This window comes from Cariama cristata, unplaced genomic scaffold, assembly GCF_000690535.1.
Source record: "Cariama cristata isolate BGI_N322 unplaced genomic scaffold, ASM69053v1 scaffold7675, whole genome shotgun sequence".
NCBI classification, from domain to species: Eukaryota; Metazoa; Chordata; class Aves; order Cariamiformes; family Cariamidae; genus Cariama; species Cariama cristata.
In genome coordinates this window covers 39,815-56,730 of record NW_009618045.1, presented here as the reverse complement: position 1 = coordinate 56,730, position 16,916 = coordinate 39,815, and the positions used below count along the sequence as shown (strand labels likewise).

The window sequence follows — 16,916 nt, the reverse complement described above, 5'->3', positions numbered from 1 at the left end:
GAAACTGCTGAGCTGTTGCTTCTTTAAATATCAGACCCGTAGCTAAGCTGAAACGAAGTTTTACTCTTCATTCAGTCCTCTCTGCTAAGTGCTAACTTCTCGTTTAGTTTTAATGCAGCCAAATGTGCTGAAAAATAGCAGCTAGAATTTGCCTTCAATCCAAGGGGGTGATGGTGGTGCTGTCTTTTTGGTATTCCTATATTTAAAACACAACCTATGTCAATCCAGCACAATCTACCTTTTTCGTTTCTGTCTGACAGTCCCATGTATCTCTCTTACAAACCATCCAGATTGCTTTCGTCTTCAGAATCTCTCTAGAAGCTTCGGCTCCTCAGCTTTTTGCAGCACAAGGAACCCAGGGAGGAACCAGAAACTAATAACATGTTGACAATCACAATCACGTATTTTAATCACTGAAGCGCACCCTCAAATTACAGTATCCCAAGTAATACGAAGCCAGTACTCAAGTTCTCGACAGCACATCCTTATCACCTGAATTTCTACTTTGGCTCTTAAAATTGTACACTCCCGCACAAAGCAGACGCACGCTACTAGCACAAGTCTCCTCTAAATAGTAGTGGCTGTTTGCAGTCCTCCTATAAAATCAAATTTTCTCCCCCTGAGAAGAAGAAAAGGGGAGGAAGAGTCAGTAAAACGGATTGAGAAAGGCAGTACTAAAGCTAACAGCCTTTTGTCAAAGGAATATTTTACAGCGATTTAAATCCCCTCTGGGTTAGCTTTGCAGGACTGCCATGCTTGGCTAGGTAAGCTGCCTAGTCCACAGTAACACAGTACAGCTAAGATTTTAGATTATTTCCTTTTTCCCCTGCCAGATTTCAGACTAATTGAACCAGCAAGTTTCCCTGCAAATGCAATGTTTCAAAAAGATCATTTCAATTTTAGTTCAGATTAAACCCACGTGACCGGTTCTCATTAAAGCCCAGGGTTTCTGTTTTCAGGGAGAGGTTCAGGTTGAGAAGACAACGTGACGGGAGAGTAAGGGTTTACTCACCAGCCCTGACTAATTCAGCACATTGTAGAAGCTGAAACGACAACAGAAGGCGATGGCGTTAAGAGTTAAGCAAGTTCCAGTTATGTGAAACACTAGAAAACAGACCCCACAGATAATATCTGGTCTTTCTTGAACGCACAGTTTGGGAAGGGCTGCAGACCAGGGCATCTCCTCTCACACCCACTCACCCCTTTTCACATGAGCCCATTTGTGATGAATAATGCCAGGCAGTGACACAAAGCAATTTGTTTATTCAGATCAACCTTTTAATCCCATCTCACCTTCAAAATAAATTACCAAATAAACTCTTCCATGAACTATGCTCTAAATCATGAGGCGGTCGCAGGACAAAAACTTCCCACCAGAGGGGAAAAAAAAAAAAAAAAAAAAAAAAAAAAAAATCAAACTTTTTTTGGAACTTGCTTCTGTTTCACCGATTTGTTTCTGCTCAAAAACGTTAGGATTCTGAAAAATTTTAATCTGACACAAACATGAGAATGCAGTAAACAGTAGATTCTTTGCTCAGTCACACGCCAGTTAAATGATCATAAAGCAATATCAATACTTTAACAAGGGAATTGCTTCTACAAAATCCTGATAAAATCCTTCCTGGAAAACAGTCAGTTTTAAAAATGTTTTAGTTGGTTTTGATGTGTTGTACCAGCCTGTTTTGTTGGGGTAAGCGGATTTTAAAAAAATGAAATTAAAAAAAACCAACCCTGACAGAGCATTTTGCAGCAGGTTATCCCAATGCACAAGCTGCTCTTAGAAATTAAGCCTCAAAACACCCCTGTAAGGCAAAGGCTTTACAGGCAGGGAAACTTGCATCAACAGGCTAAGTCACGTGTCAAAGGCTCAGTCTTGACTCTTGTGATGATCATGTCACATCACAATATTTGGTAGAGAATGATTTATTATGACTGTGATAATTACTGTTCAGGTTTCGTATTAGTGTTACCGTGCTGGAAAGCAACCCCTCCATAAGACGGGTTGTTTTTGAGTAGAACAGTCTGATCCATTACAAACCTTTTTCAGATTTAACCCGTAACTGTGAGCTTTAAAACACTAAACCTGCATGGCTCCTCGGTTATTTCGATACCAAAATGGAAGTGCTGCATCACGCTAAAACTGCAAAGTAAGGCTGATGTAGCAACAAGCACCAGCTGCATCATTAGGGAAGCACAACTCTAGAGATCACAGGGTGTATGTCCCTTCTTTTACTCTAGGTTGGGTTCCCTATCTCCCCGCCTTTTGTTTTGCTTTTACTTGGCTTTGCCACTTGCCGATACTCCCAGACACCTATTCCCAAGGGATTTGTCTTGCCCTCATTGCCAGCAAGCGTCAACGTTGAAGGACGTAAAACACCCTTGCTGCCGAGCTCAGGCTGCGGTCCCTGCTCTGGGAATTAATGGGGAAAGCCCTGCTCCCCCTTCTCCTTTGCCAGGGCAGAAATCAGTGCCAGCACCTTGAGCAACCCCATGGCCGCAGTTTTCTACTTGCACCAGCTCTTTTCATGGCCAAGAGATGAAAAGCTTCCCCTGCCAGCTGCCCACAGCGCCAGGCTATCGGGCAACTGCCCTAACTCTTTACCAGCTGCTTCCTCTCCCTCTAATCACAAGATTATCGATTAACAGTTGTATATTTCTGTAAAAGAGCAAAAATGCCTCTCTGTGTGAAAAAGTTTAAATATATAAAAACACTTCATAAAAATATTTATTAAAAAAAAAAAAAATCAAAATGCCCCATGAGCCTGTAAACGTTGCCTGTAAAATCTCGGTTAACTGGAATAATTTGAAATACAGTCATCCAGGCTCTTTTCTGTCCTGTCCAGTAAGATTTTAAGATAACCAACAGAAATGCCACTTGTCTTGCACTTCGACCCTCATCCCACCCGTTTTTCTTCTTTCTTTGTTTCCAACACAACAGTTCGATTTCCCGACGTTGGCAATTTTCTTTGGAGGCATCACTCGTCTTTGCTTTTAACAGAGTTTGGCATGGCCTGATTCGGAGCCTTTCTTATGGAGTGGGCTTGAGGTCTGATCGGTAACACGAGCAACACCAGGATGCTTAGAATGTGCATGTGAAAATACACAGACCTGGGAACAAAATCAGAAAGAGAATATTATATTTTTTTGGTAATAACATGAATTGTGCAACCTCAATAAGTCCATGCAGAATTTAGTGCTGAGAGACCAATGCAAAAAGGATGAACCTGACCTAGAAAGCACAAAAATACACCCTTGAATTTCACACAGCCTATGAACGTGGTATCTGCTGGCATCCACAAAAAGGTTGCCGTGGATGTTAATGAGGCAAGGAATCAATCAACAAACTCCAGATTCCAAAGTCTGACAGCTCAGATAAACCCATGTAATTCAACCCCAGACTTATTCAGCCCATCTCTCTTTTAATGTTAGAGTATACAAGGCTACATTCTGAAGAAACATCCTTTAAGCTTAGGACATAAAACTTGTACAAGTTTTAATTTAAAAAAAAAAAAAATGACAGAAAAAAAATTCATTCCAAGTGCTGAGAATTGAAATAAATCAACACACTTAGCTTTTAACTGGGGAAGTCGGGTAATGAGGTTTACAGAAGGGTTGTGTTTTTGAAGGCAACTACTTAGAGATATCTGTATTTGACATCTTATTAAATATCGAATATTTTTATTTCAAATAATTTGGTATACACAAGATTGAAAGAAATTAAAAATACTTAAAACAATTACAAGAGGCTCTGGCAGCTTGAGGAAGATGACATTTAGGGGCAGTATGGTCCAGCTCTCAACCATCTTTCTAGGCTCTCATTTATGCTTCTTGCCGTAGTTCTTAATATCCTTGTAAGGTGCTTAAGTCCACTGCTAGGTGTGCAGTGCTCCAAAAATTCATGCCCTCATCCAAATGCCTACAATTTCCTCATTTAACAGTCTCTCGGTTTAAACGTTAACTATGTCCAAAGTCACTAGGGCAAAAAATATTAAGGAATGAAACTAAGAAAGATTTGGAGTAATTTTTATATAGTTAGTTGTCTGTGTTGAAATCAAATGTTTTAAGAAACAGGAACAGAACACGTCAAAATTCAACTCCCTTCAAACAGACTTACTGACGGCAGCTATCTCGATTACCGGTTTTATGTCTTTTATGTTAGAGTGGGGAATTGTCTTTCTTCTTAACCAAAACCTGTTACTCTATGTTGATAGTTCACTGTAGAATGAAAGAAAAGTAAACCAATGTAGTCTAGTTTCCTTTTTCAAATGATTTTCTCAATTTCTCTATTTCAAATTATTTTTCTTAGAATACATTCAGTATACTCTGGAACACTAGTGTTTTCTCATTTTTAAGAAACCTAGGGAAGTACTCACTTCTAATGGAAGTATTCAAAAAGAAAAGCATACTCGTTTCAAGAAGTAATGCTCTGCCAGGCACCCTCCTTATCTCCTACTGACCTACCACATCTCCTCTTCTACGCATTCGGCAGCTGGAAACCTGGTCTTTTCTCATCGAATCCTTCCCACTGCCAACTCATGTTATTCTTAACCTCTCCAGCCTTGGCCCCTGATAATGCCTGAGACTCAAATGTTTTGAAGAATGAAACTGAGTATGTGAAAAATCACATAAGGACGCAGAAAGACTGAGAAGTACAAGCGAAGTGCTCTGCCTTGGCATTATTATCTCATTAAGTTACAGGAGTGCAGAAATCACCCCTTACACGTTATTAAGCATCCTGTTTGAACTCTTTTCAAATTTGATGAAATGCCAACTGCCTTTCAGCATGGTTTGGGTTATTTAACAAAAGCCTGTGCCAGTCTGGAGAATAACAGTCAAGAGGAGAGAACTTACTTGTAAAACTTAATCGTGGGCTCAACAGCCAGCATAACAAATGGTGCAACAGTATAGCACACAGCCAGTTGAGTGACGACCCAGGTAACAATGTCGTAGGCTATCTTGAGAGGCACTGACGAGAGGAAGTAATGTCTGCAATTGTTTCTTATCTGCAGGTCAGGGAAAAGTAAATAGAAAATTACATAAATTCATTTCTCAGCCAAAGTCCCACAGATGCATTGTAGTGTATGACTCTCTGTTTATCATCAGCATCAGTACTACAGAAAAGTTGATACACCAGTTAGAAAGGACTGAGTAGGAAGACAGAAGTGTATGGACTGGCATACCCAAGATCTCACAGTCAACCACTGGCAAACAGAGAAGCGTCCCTCAATTTCCTCTGTCATCATCACGGGAGCAGACTCTCATGCTGGGTATCTGGCATAGTATCTTTGGGGATTAAGATCGCGTGTTCAGCAACCTATTCTGGCCATAGCGGTTAATACTGATCACCAGTTTAATTCACCTTTCAAATTGACCTGGTTATTTATCCATAGTCAAACTCTGAAAGACAACGCTGGTGTTCCCCAGCCCTGCACAACTAGCTGGTTCAGCCTGAAAGATCAGCAGTGATAAGTTTAACAACAATAAGACATGAAACCTGTTCTGTCTTTGGTGACTCCACCCAAGACAAGGTCTATAAACACAGAGACCAGTTAACTGCATCAATCATGAAAGAGTTCAAGTTTGGGCTAACGCTCAACCCATACCAGCTTCCTGTGAAAGACTAGGCCCAGAGCCGATTACATGCCAGCATACAGGCAACACGACCTAGCAGAAGTTTGGACTCCAACATGACCTTGAATCTCAAGCACAGACATAGCCGGTGGCACCACCAACCGTACACCCACAAGCAATGTTTCCTCCGATAGCCAAGGACAGCATTGCGGCACGTGCAGAACTGGTGCTGGTTTTAACTCGTACTTTGTAATTCACATCAATACAGAACAAAGTTTCCGCGAACATCAAGCTCGCAAAGGCACGAAAGAGGGCTCACAGCAGGGACAAGCTGCTTGACCGTGTCAGGGTGGGTCCCTGCTGTTGACAGCTGGATCGTACCTAGCATGGGCCTTAGAAGAGAACAACGAAAGGTACATACTGCTCTGGATGCGAGTGTGATAAGGATTCCAGTGAGAAACGTAAAATAATATCCAGGATAGATACCATGCCACAGGGCCGACAGGATAAATGTTAAAGCCGTAGGGTACCAGGGAGCTCTGTCATAGCAGACGCTGCAAAAACAAAACAAAAACCCAACAAAACAAGAAGAGGTTGAATACAACTGAACAATGGACACTGCACTTCAAATCCTTCTCCGTTTTTAAGGTCTTATTCTGTTTTCTTAATGGTCTTCTCTTGCCTCTGTTAGAGACCAGGCCGTTTAGATGGAGGTTTAGACGAAAGAGGAAGCATGCTTTTATGCACTGAGTATCCAAAGAGGGCCTGTACAAGTACTCCCAGTGCTCACAGCATTTAAATAAATAATGGAGCAAAGGGCAGGGAAGACCGCATTCACCTTTATACCTCTATCCAGAATCAAACCCTACCCTTCAAAACTTTGATGGCAGATTGAGAGTGAGTCAAAAGACAAAGAGACATGACCCCACCCTTCATGGGAGAACAAAGGTTATTTTCACGCATTGTTATCTGGCAGATGCTGGGAAAAACAGGGAGTGCCGTAAGCTATTGCAAAGCAGGGGATTCCTGTTAACTTTAGCAGCCCAAAATCTGACTCCAAAGACGCACGTGAATGATAGCAGTTCAAGAACACACCGACCAGTCTATTTGGCTATCTGAAGTTTAACTGAAATGCTGTGTTCCAAAGAAACGAGCCAAGATAACTCACTTCTCACCAGGAACATCATTTGAATCGTGAAAAATAGTAGACGTCGATTTTCAAGATGTGTATATATTTAACACCAAAATTAGTTATAACTACAATCAATCTGTGCCTGCATTTCAGACACCACATTGACGGTACGCTGAGCTTTAATCATGCCAAAAAGTGTAACAAGTAACAACAGACAGTTCAATCTACAAAATTTGGACTTAGGCTAGTATTTATATGTGCCTTAACAGTCACAGGTTAAAATCAGATCCTGTCAGTGCTATAAGAAGTCTCTTCTCCGTATCCTAAACAGGGATTCCCTGGCAAGCATCTTCTGATAACTCCAAACCAGATTACACTGGGGCTCTGAAGATTCCGAGTTCTCTCCAGTTGTAGCTGAACTGGATCCCAGTGACACAGCAAGGCAAACCTCCAGTAGGAATAGGCATGGGAAACGTAAAAGGGTGAAACATTACAGCAAGGATACCAGAGGCGAACAGCAGCCTAAAAGATGCCATGAAAATGCTATTAGTTTTTATTATGGAAGATCTAAAGAGTTCATTTATGGCTTTGCTGCTCGTATATAAAATGCAAGCATTTTACATTTGCAGCAATAAAACTTTACAGCACCAAATACCCTTGTATTCCACCAACTGTTACAGACACAGGAAACAAAGAAAGAACAAGAGGTTATACATTTATGAGATTCGCCAGTCGGCGTTTTTCCAGGCCATCTAGAGTTTTTGATTCTCACGAGCACGTTACGGTTTCACTGCTCTTACCGTTTTAGCCAGGCAGCTGTCTGAATGTTCCAGTTTTCAATGTACATTTTAAAACTTGTTGCAGTCTAAGAAAGAAGTTCACATGAAATGTTAGCACTGAAACCTGTAAAATAATACTTGCATTTTAAATTAGAGAGGCGATACATAGAAAATATTAACTCTGGTAGAAGACTGTGCCACAGTCTGTCATTACACTATATGTTTTGGGAGGGACATTAACTAGGCTTGTTGCTCACTGCTAACACTGTAAAATCTCACTTTGTTTTGTAAAATTAAATACAAAGTTTGGTTATTTTTCAAATTACGGGAAATCTGAAAAGCCTTCTTGTTTTAAATGCTTGGTCTTCCCTTCAGTTCATAAACAGCTTCATTTTTGGAAGAGAGATCTTGCCACCTATTACACAGGCTGCGCTTCCCTAGCGTGCTATTAAAACAGTGTTACAAAAAATAAAAGTAATGCATTATTATTTGGAGAAAGAAGGGGGAAGATTGAAAAGCACGGACAAAAAAAAAAAAAAATTAGGACTAAATTTAGAAGCCAATTCTCAGCTCATTACCCAGCTTGAGAAACCAGAGCGGACTCCAGGGTCCTAGGAGAACCACCGGTACCTCCTCGCAGCACCAGTTCCCCCAGCTTTAGAGGGCTGCTGGACTCCGTTCAGCATCAGTTCCCCTAAATCCTGGCCAACTTCACCTCCGGTGGTTCCCCATCCCCGCTCCCCCTTGTTCCTCGCCTGCTGATAGAAACCTCCGAGGACCTCCTCACCAAGGAGGGACGGGATTCAGTGAGACCACATTATTTTCCTGTATCAGCTGAAGGCAAGGGCACGCGGAAAAGATGGGTTAAAAATTCCAAGGGGAATCAGCCGGTATTTTTGCACTTCCATGCAGAATCCTGAAGGCTAGCACTTCATCCTCTGTGTTTAAAGAGTCAAAATGATTAGCAATTCCCAGTGCAGTACTGCCACATTTTAATTGCATTTCTGCAGCAAGAGAAGCCAAGAAAAATGTAATTTCTCCTCCAACTAATATTGTCACTCTCTTCTGGCCTCCTTGAAGTTCCCCCATTCCATTACCAAGAGAGCAAGTAGTCATCGGCTGTCAAAATACACACGCTGCCAAGCCTTTCAAGTCCCCCACGTGCATTTAGCCCCCACCCCATCACATTTTAATGACCTCACAACTCTTGCCATGTGCTTATCTTTACTACAGATCAGGTCATTTCTTAGCCACATTTAGCACTCAAGCTCCCAGCCCTTAAGCAGTTTTACATATGCAGGTGGCTATACCTGATGAAGATGCACTGTACAATTACACTTAAACGTCAACCCCTGGAATTGTTGTTGGTGCATAAAGTGACAGTTCAAGGCTTATCCAAAGTAATAGTCTCTGTAGCCTCTCTTTTTCTCATTGCACACATGATCAAATCAATGGAGAACACTCTGGTTTATGCTCCTGGAAATAATTTCTCCACCCTGATCTTCCTTGCCCGTGTGACCAAAAAAGGAAAAAAAGTTTTGAGGGGCTTACAGTTCAGTGGGTAGAGAGAAGCAAAGGCTCCTCGTTCCTTAATTTGGCTTGACTAAGAGCATTGCCTACACTTCACTTTCCTCCTTCAGGCAGAAACTGCCTCAGCCCATCAAGGTAAGAATCATGTCCTGCTCCCAAACTGAATCAGATACTGATTCAAGATCTCCGAGTGGTGTCTAGGGTGCTGCCATCATTGAGGAGTGAAAAGCATTTCTGGGCTGTGTGTTCTGTACTGTTCAAGGAGAGATGTACACTGAGGATTAATTAAGGTTTAAAAAAAAAAAAAGACAGAGAAAGGACGTTGAGAAAGAGAGAATGTATAATGATACTTCCAGTTTTGGCATCTTTCAATGAAGAATTACAGGGGCTCTTCCATTTTTGAGAAGAGCTATTACAGCACATCCACTTAGGCACAGGTCGTTCAGCAATAAAGCAGTCAACTTATTTTCATCTGCTTTTCCTTTTAAAATCATAACTACAGAAACATAGGGGGAAGCTCCTCCTGTTTCTGAAGAAAAAGAAGCCTTTAGAAAGCAGTCTCAGACACATAAACATTTTCACCTCTCACTGGCATTCATAAAATATTCTTCGGGGCAAACAAATTACATTGGCCATCTTTTGCATTAGAGAAACAAACATAAATAGCTTACAAAAGACTAATGGATATTAAAAGTATATGGCAGTCATAAGAAACATGTCTGACAGATGTTTTGAGAACCAGTGTGGTTTGCTGGATGGAGCCTTAGATCAGCAGCCATCTAAGCTCTCCGTGGCCCTGCCAGTCCCCATTCAGGTTGCTGGGTTTGTACCCGTTCCCTCGCCAACCCTTGCTTTTCTCCATTTACAAGAGGCACTTCAAGCACGTGCAGGGACCCAGCCCTTGCAAGCGTTTGTGCGATGCCTGCTCGTGGCAGCCTCTTTCACTACCACCGCCCATCTCAACTGGGTTACAGAAGTGGAAGACTGTTAGAAGTAAATAAACAGAATACACCACAGATGGTGGAGAATCGTAGCTGCGAGCAATTTACTGACCTGCTGACCCCAGCCACAATCTACAGTAATTGACTGCTCATTTATTAAACATCTGATATAATAATTTATTAGCTTTCTAGAAACTATTTAGAAATGCGACCTGAATACAGAGCGTGAGGAAGCCTGTGTGACAGATGCTTTCTATCTGCCCAACAGATAAAATAAAAAACCTCTTCATGCTACAGAGGAGCAGCCTGGTGGCATGGACTTACTTTCCTTCCAGCAAAGCTTCTCCCTGTTACCATGCCCATTTCTCTATAATTATGCCAACGTGGCTACTCCTTTAACTCACCTCAATGTTCCAGATATTCAAATTGGACAACAGGTCCCAGCGGAAAGCGCCTCTCTCATCAACTCCACTGAATCCATAACCAGCTGCATTGTTGACTGCATCCGCTGCAATGTCAAAGCAAAACGAGTCAAATCAGACTGCTGGAGCAGCTCTGTTGTCTTACAAGTCAGTACGACACAAAACTCGGATTCAAGGCAGCTTTGTAGCAGTTAGAATCATAGAATCATTATGGCTGGAAGAGACCTCAAAGATCATCAAGTCCAACCGTAAGAGTTAGCACCCTCTCTTTCAAAGAGAAGCTCCCTCTTGGCAAAGGGGCGCTGCTACAAGGCAACACAAGAGTCATTTCTTCAAGAGGAAAGACTAGCTACTCCTTGGGCAGAAGAAATAAAATAATAACATAACAATGGATAGAAATCACTTTTCCTCCTATTTTGCCCTTATTATCCATCTGACATAGATATACAAGAGCTGCCATAAAATGAAGGAGCATTTTCCTCAATAGGGTACCTAGATGTCACGGCATTTTCCAGAATTCAGAGAAACTGTAGTGTCTCAAAGACATGCTTACCATTTCTATTAAGAGTTCCAACACGGTTGTTTTAATTAAGACTTTCATTCAGACTTCTGCAGACAATGCCTTTCGCTAATCCAGTTGCCCAGTGCCTCGCTAAAGTACCTCACCATCTCCACAAGTCAAATACCGAGTACCTTCAATTACAGACTTAACTACTTTAAGTGCAAACGAAACTTTTGGGTAACGGTAAGCACTTCACATCCTGCACTCTTGCTCCTTCCCAGGTCAAAGACCTCCCCTCTCAGCCTCGCCTGGGAGCCACCTCATCGCTGGGTCTCAAAAGTCTGCTTTTAACGTGCCCCTGCCAGAAATTCTCTCTTGGAATACCAAGGAAACAGAAGGGATTCATTATCTCTGGATCACTAGGTGCAGCCAACGCTGAGGACTATGGGAAGGAAAAGGAAAGTGAAAATACAGGTAAGGCTTTTCCTTCTAGATGATTTACAAAATACAAGCCTGGTTAAGTTATGTTTTAAAAAGGTCAGCTTTTCTTTCCCAAGAATGAAAACCGATTTTTCTTTGTAAATGCTACGAGTGCAGGCACAAGTTCATGGAGAAGCCCTAATGCACAAAACCAGGGAGAGAACCCAATTAAAAGCAACAAGACTAACAATAAACAAATAAATGAGCAACCTTCTCTAACCTGAAACTTTTCATTTTATTTTCCATTTTACTAAACGAGCTAGATTTTACTGATGGAAAGAAAGGTCTCCAAGTTTTTAATTCTCTCCCTGTTAAAAAACAAAAAATAAAAAACAAACAAACAAAAAAACACGAAACCACAAACCAAACCAAAAAAAACCCCCAAAAAACCCCCAAAACCCAACCCAAACAAACCCCAAACAACAACCCTGCCTCAAACTGGCCTACAGGACCTTGCCCACTCTCAGAGACGGGAGCTGCACGTAACTGTCGCCCCAGAGCAGAGGGACACCTCGATTTGCTCCACCTTGCTCCGAGGATGGCAGGGATCGCTTAGCGTTTCTTTGCCAAAAGCAAGAAACCAGAAATCCAGGGCTATAATAATACAGCAAAAGCGAGCGGAGGTTTCCCCGCCGACTTGAAGAGCTCTGGCGCGAAGCTCCTTGGATGCAGGCCCTCAGTCCCAAACTGGTTTCATCAGCAGCTCCGAGTTAGGTGTGCAGCCACATTCCCGTGGCTATTGCTAAAGCAGCGAGAAGCTGAAGTTTTCCATCTTTCCGTGGATCTGGAGGAATTCAGAAGCGCGGCTCTCACACAATAGCGTGCCTGTCCTTTTCTGAGGACAGGCAGCACTTATCGGCCATTTCGGCAGGCAATTTTGTAACGCCCTGGGCCATGCCACCAGGAGCTAAACTGCGAAAGGATAAAGTGTCTGCTCTTCTCCTGCCTGGATTTGCAATGTGAATAATCAGTCAAGGCCTCACCCTCCAGTATGCAATGCATGCTTTTCCTGAACTGCCTCACTGGTAAGATATTTCTACAGCATCTACGGCTCAGTCACATCCCAAATCCAAGTTCAGTTTATCTCCTCGACAGCAGACTTTTAGTTAACTATAACTCTGGAAAAAACGGAGGCAACAATTTAACATTGGATCCCACAAAAATAAGTTTCTGAGCAAGCAATTCTTTATCCCAAAGCCTTTCCCATCCCACATGTGCCAGTCCTGGCTGTTTTCCCTCGATCTGTCAGTTTTATTCCCAGCAGTCTAATCACAGCCTCGCAATGAATTTCCCTGGCTCTTTCCACCCCATCTCAATGATGCTCTTCTCAGTTTCAGGTGTATGCATTGCTGGCTGCGCTTTCATGATCTCCCCTACACATAAAGTATTGTAATACCAGGGGGGAAAAAAAAAAAAGAAATCAGTCTCAATTTTCAGCCTGGCCTAGAAGGATTTGACTCCTCACACATAGATGGGAAAGGTGACTTCTAAAAGAAGAAGGTAAAATACAAAAATATTATTTTGACCACCAGTCTAGCTGGTTCCCAATAAAAGAAAATCACTTCTCTCTATAATGAGCCCTCTTCCTTCTTTTCTCCTTTACCTTGCAGAGATTCTTGGTTCCTTCCTATCACCTCCTTTGTTCCCCACCTTCCTCATGGTTCTCCAATTCTTTCTCTGGACCATAAAAAGCCAACGTGTGTATAGAACCCCATGGTGCCTTAGAAGCAAAGCCTAACTTCAGCCCCCCAACAAGCACCACAGCTTTCTCATACAGATGGACGTGCTAAAGACGTCTCTGAAGGAAGAGAGGGGTCTGTTTGCACTCTAATATACTTGTAATACACAGTGTGACAACTTTTAACCTTGCAACCCCACCAATACAAATGGCAAATTATGAATAAAGCATAAAAATCAAGGATTACAGGAGGCAAACTTTTTTTTTTTCCTAAAAATTCCTATAAAAATTATTTTGGTAAGCTTAGCAAGTTTTAAGTAAGAGGAAATTGTTACATTGACTTTACTGGCAAGAACCTGAAAAGCAGATTTGGCTCCAGAGGCAGGGGATGTCAGACCAGCTAGAAGAGATTTTATGCATCTTTTTAATAACTTTTGACATCTCCCCACTTCAGCAGGGTCCACTGCCTACAAGAACACATGTACACCTCCTCCCACGTGAACTACAGGTCTAGGGACTAATTATTTTTTTCTCCCTCCAATGTTTCAGACCTCTTCCCCCATTTATAAACATGTTACCCACAAAAATAAGTGATGTAGCCAGACTTACCTAACGTCCATGCAAAATAATACTTTGGTTTTGCTGCCTGTGTTACAACATACAGGTAACCAAGTCTTGACAAGAAGGGTGTTTTATCAAGAAATTCGTTATCAATAATATACGCCATGGGAAAGTTCTTGGTAAGTGTCAAGAATAAAATGAGAGATACTAGTGTGATACACAGCTTGTACATCACTGCTCCCTAAAAAGCACAAATAACAATGAAACGTTCATTAGACACATTTGCTTAAGGGAAAAAAAAAATAAAGGCAGTGCTCATGACATACATGACCAATGCACTTCAAGAACCAATAAAGTTAGCAGTGACAAAGTTAATAATTAAATTAGAAGAGGTGACAAAGAAAAGGCCACAGTCAAAACTTCAGTTTAAATTGGTTTACTGAACTACTGAAAGGTACAAAGGACAATTAGAAGTCAAAATCGGTGATGAACTTCATGAGAGACTCCTACATCAGTTATTGGAGGTCCTAAAATGAGAAAGGAAACAAACCAACCAAAACCCTACGATGGAAAGCAGAAATCTTCCCTATATGTACTGTCATCTCCCGGAACAAAAGACTGATTCCTCCTGGAAGCCAAAAGCATTGGTGTTCAGTACAACAGTAGGTTTTACTGTCCAGCTACTATCCAGAGGTCTTGTTAAAAATCACTTGTCCAAAAAGCAGACGTCTTATATAGCATGCGTACCTTCCCATGATATAGGGTATCTGCTACTCCACAGTCTTTTCTATTACAGCTCTGTAGCTTTCTATATACTATTATTGACAATCATGTCAGTAGTTCGAAGCTTGATTTCAAATACACATCAGGAGTAAACTCTCCTTGATAGAGTCAGTAGTAAAAAGGTAAATCTAGCACTTGGGTGCCATGTAAAAATGGACTTATGTTCTCAAAAGACTAATAAAAGTGCAATATCCTATTGAAACAACAATGCATTTTTTGATCCCAAGTACTCTTTTTATATATTCTTCATGTGCTGGAATAAACTCAGGTGCAATTATCTTTAATGCAAATTTTAAAATTCTCTGTTGACTTGCATCTAACATGTTATATGCCTTATTCTGACCTCAGTCAGGCTAATGTAAATCAGAAGTAACGCCACTAAAGTCAGCAGAAAAACAGCCATGTGCAACAGATATGCACAGGCACGTACTCAACTTCAGAGGAGACATTCTGCTACACATTCAGTGACACCTCAAGATAAGAGAGAGGAATCTGGTTCTCATGCTATGTTATCCTGCCTTACAAGGTCATTGTATAAGAAGGTTTTAAAGTAATATTAAAAATATATAAAATAAAATTAGTGTTAATACTATGTGAAAAATTACCTCCAAGTCATCTTAAAGTGTGGGATTCTCTTGCAAAGCACCTGGACAATCTACAGTTTCTGATTAGCTGTGATTCATGTACTTCTAACATCTCCTGCACTATGGGTGAGATTTGACTTCTTTTTTTCCCCCCCGACACTTCCTCTTCTGTCTGGAGCTGAACTGCAACTCGTCATTGTCAAAACCTGCGGACCATTCCCATCGCTACCCAAAGGACACCCATTAACCAATGACCCATTTTGCAAGCCCAACGCATGTGGGGAATTCAAGAGGAAGACACCAGCACCTTCACCCCTGACCCTGCGATAAAAACAGCAGCCACTTCACAGAAAAAGAACACTGTGACGTTTACGGGTAAGTTAATTCAAAAAAATGATTTTTCTTCTTAGTTTTTAATTATGAGAATCATGTACAAAGCTGTACTCTCCTGCCCTTTGCAATGAATCTTTGTCATTTTAAAAACTTACAGTTGGAGAAGGATCAGGCAGTCTGTCATAACCCTTCTGCTTCCAGTTCACTTCTAACAGTTTCATGTGCACATGCCTCCCTTCAATGAAGGCTATGTAATCCTTGTAATTGCTGCAAGGCCCAGCTATGATGCTCATAAAATTGAGGAGATAGCTTAAATACTCCAGTAAAGAAGGTCTTGACCTGTGAAAATCATCCACACACAACAAAAAACAAACAAACAAAAAACAACAAAAAAGAGGAAAAATAAAAAAAAAAAAAAAAAACACAAGAAACAAGGTAAAACACAGCAAAGGCTTTCACGAATGCTTTTTGTTGTACTGTCGGCCTCAGTCCCCAACTCTCTCCCACCACCCTCTCCCCAGCTGAAAGCTCACTAGATCTGCTTTGGAGATCTTCTCTTATATCCCAGCGATGTCTGGCAGATGGCAGTCAGAACAAGGGTAATGCAGAAGTGCTTTAGCTACAGGTGGATAAATGCTACTGATCTGAAAAGTTGTAATCTTATTACTAGCAATATTTTAGTTAAAAACAGTCAGAAATTTAAGTACCCACTCCCAAACAAACTGACTTAGGCATTTTGAACAGGCCAGCAGTACCAGGAGACAGAAGCTGGTAATTGTTTTTGCACATCTGTCCAGGGACCAGTAAGGGCTGGCAGACCAGCAGCTGAGTAAGACTGGTCTCACCGAGCTGTGCAATGCAGTACCTTGCCTTGTCACACACACCACAGGGCAGGGAACATTTAAGATCAGGGCTCAGATGAGGTCTCACCCACCCTTCAGTTCAGTTTTTTGAAAAATGGGAAGTGTGATGTGAGACACAGAGGAAGAAAATGAAGAGGCACTCTGTCCTACTGCGCAAATAAAGGAAGAAATTGCCTGTATGGCATCAGGAACAGGAAGAGGAGCTAATGGGAAAAAAGACACAAATCAAAAGATGGCTGAAGATGAAAGTCAAAGAAAGTCCATCATGTTCCTCGTTTCCATTTTGCAAGTGCATATCCCACAAGTTCCTCCGGGAGTTTTACATTAGATGTAAAATGAGGATGATCCACTGTCCTTGCTACAGATCAGTAGGATGGAAAAGAAAGATGCACAGGTCTCTCACCACTAGTGTAATTTCTAAATCGTTGGGCTTGTTTTATGTGGCAGAAAACACCAGCATCCAAATTCTGCACTGATACACAGTGCTCTCCATGAATGAGCTAATAGTCACCATCCAAGTAAGCCAGCAGTCTCCAGATGAGAACAGAAACTAGGGAACACTGCTTCAGGGCTCTCCTGTCCAGGACACAGATGGACACGCATAAACCAAAACCCACTTAAAATTCTTTCAGACCAAAGCATAAATTTCTAGCAGAAAAACTAAGCAACAGTTAAACATTTGCCGCTGCCTACTTTTATTCTGAAGTGGAAATAGTTTGAATAAACAGTTAGCTTAGCCAGGATTTTCTGCCTTCAC

At 41.5% G+C, this 16,916-nt stretch overlaps 1 protein-coding gene across 1 annotated transcript in view; it reads right to left on the bottom strand.

Annotated features, from left to right (window-relative positions):
- Nucleotides 1-2,975: 2,975 nt before the first annotated feature.
- Nucleotides 2,976-16,916, bottom strand: part of MBOAT1 (membrane bound O-acyltransferase domain containing 1) — a gene marked incomplete at its 5' end in the record, with an annotated part of 30,690 nt that continues 16,749 nt past the window's right edge. The window contains 7 exons of the mRNA XM_009700704.1: nucleotides 2,976-3,108; nucleotides 4,852-5,003; nucleotides 5,993-6,125; nucleotides 7,504-7,568; nucleotides 10,358-10,461; nucleotides 13,645-13,837; nucleotides 15,452-15,635. Coding sequence (XP_009699006.1) covers nucleotides 2,976-3,108; nucleotides 4,852-5,003; nucleotides 5,993-6,125; nucleotides 7,504-7,568; nucleotides 10,358-10,461; nucleotides 13,645-13,837; nucleotides 15,452-15,635 — 964 coding nt within the window. The remainder of the gene's footprint in view (nucleotides 3,109-4,851; nucleotides 5,004-5,992; nucleotides 6,126-7,503; nucleotides 7,569-10,357; nucleotides 10,462-13,644; nucleotides 13,838-15,451; nucleotides 15,636-16,916) is intronic.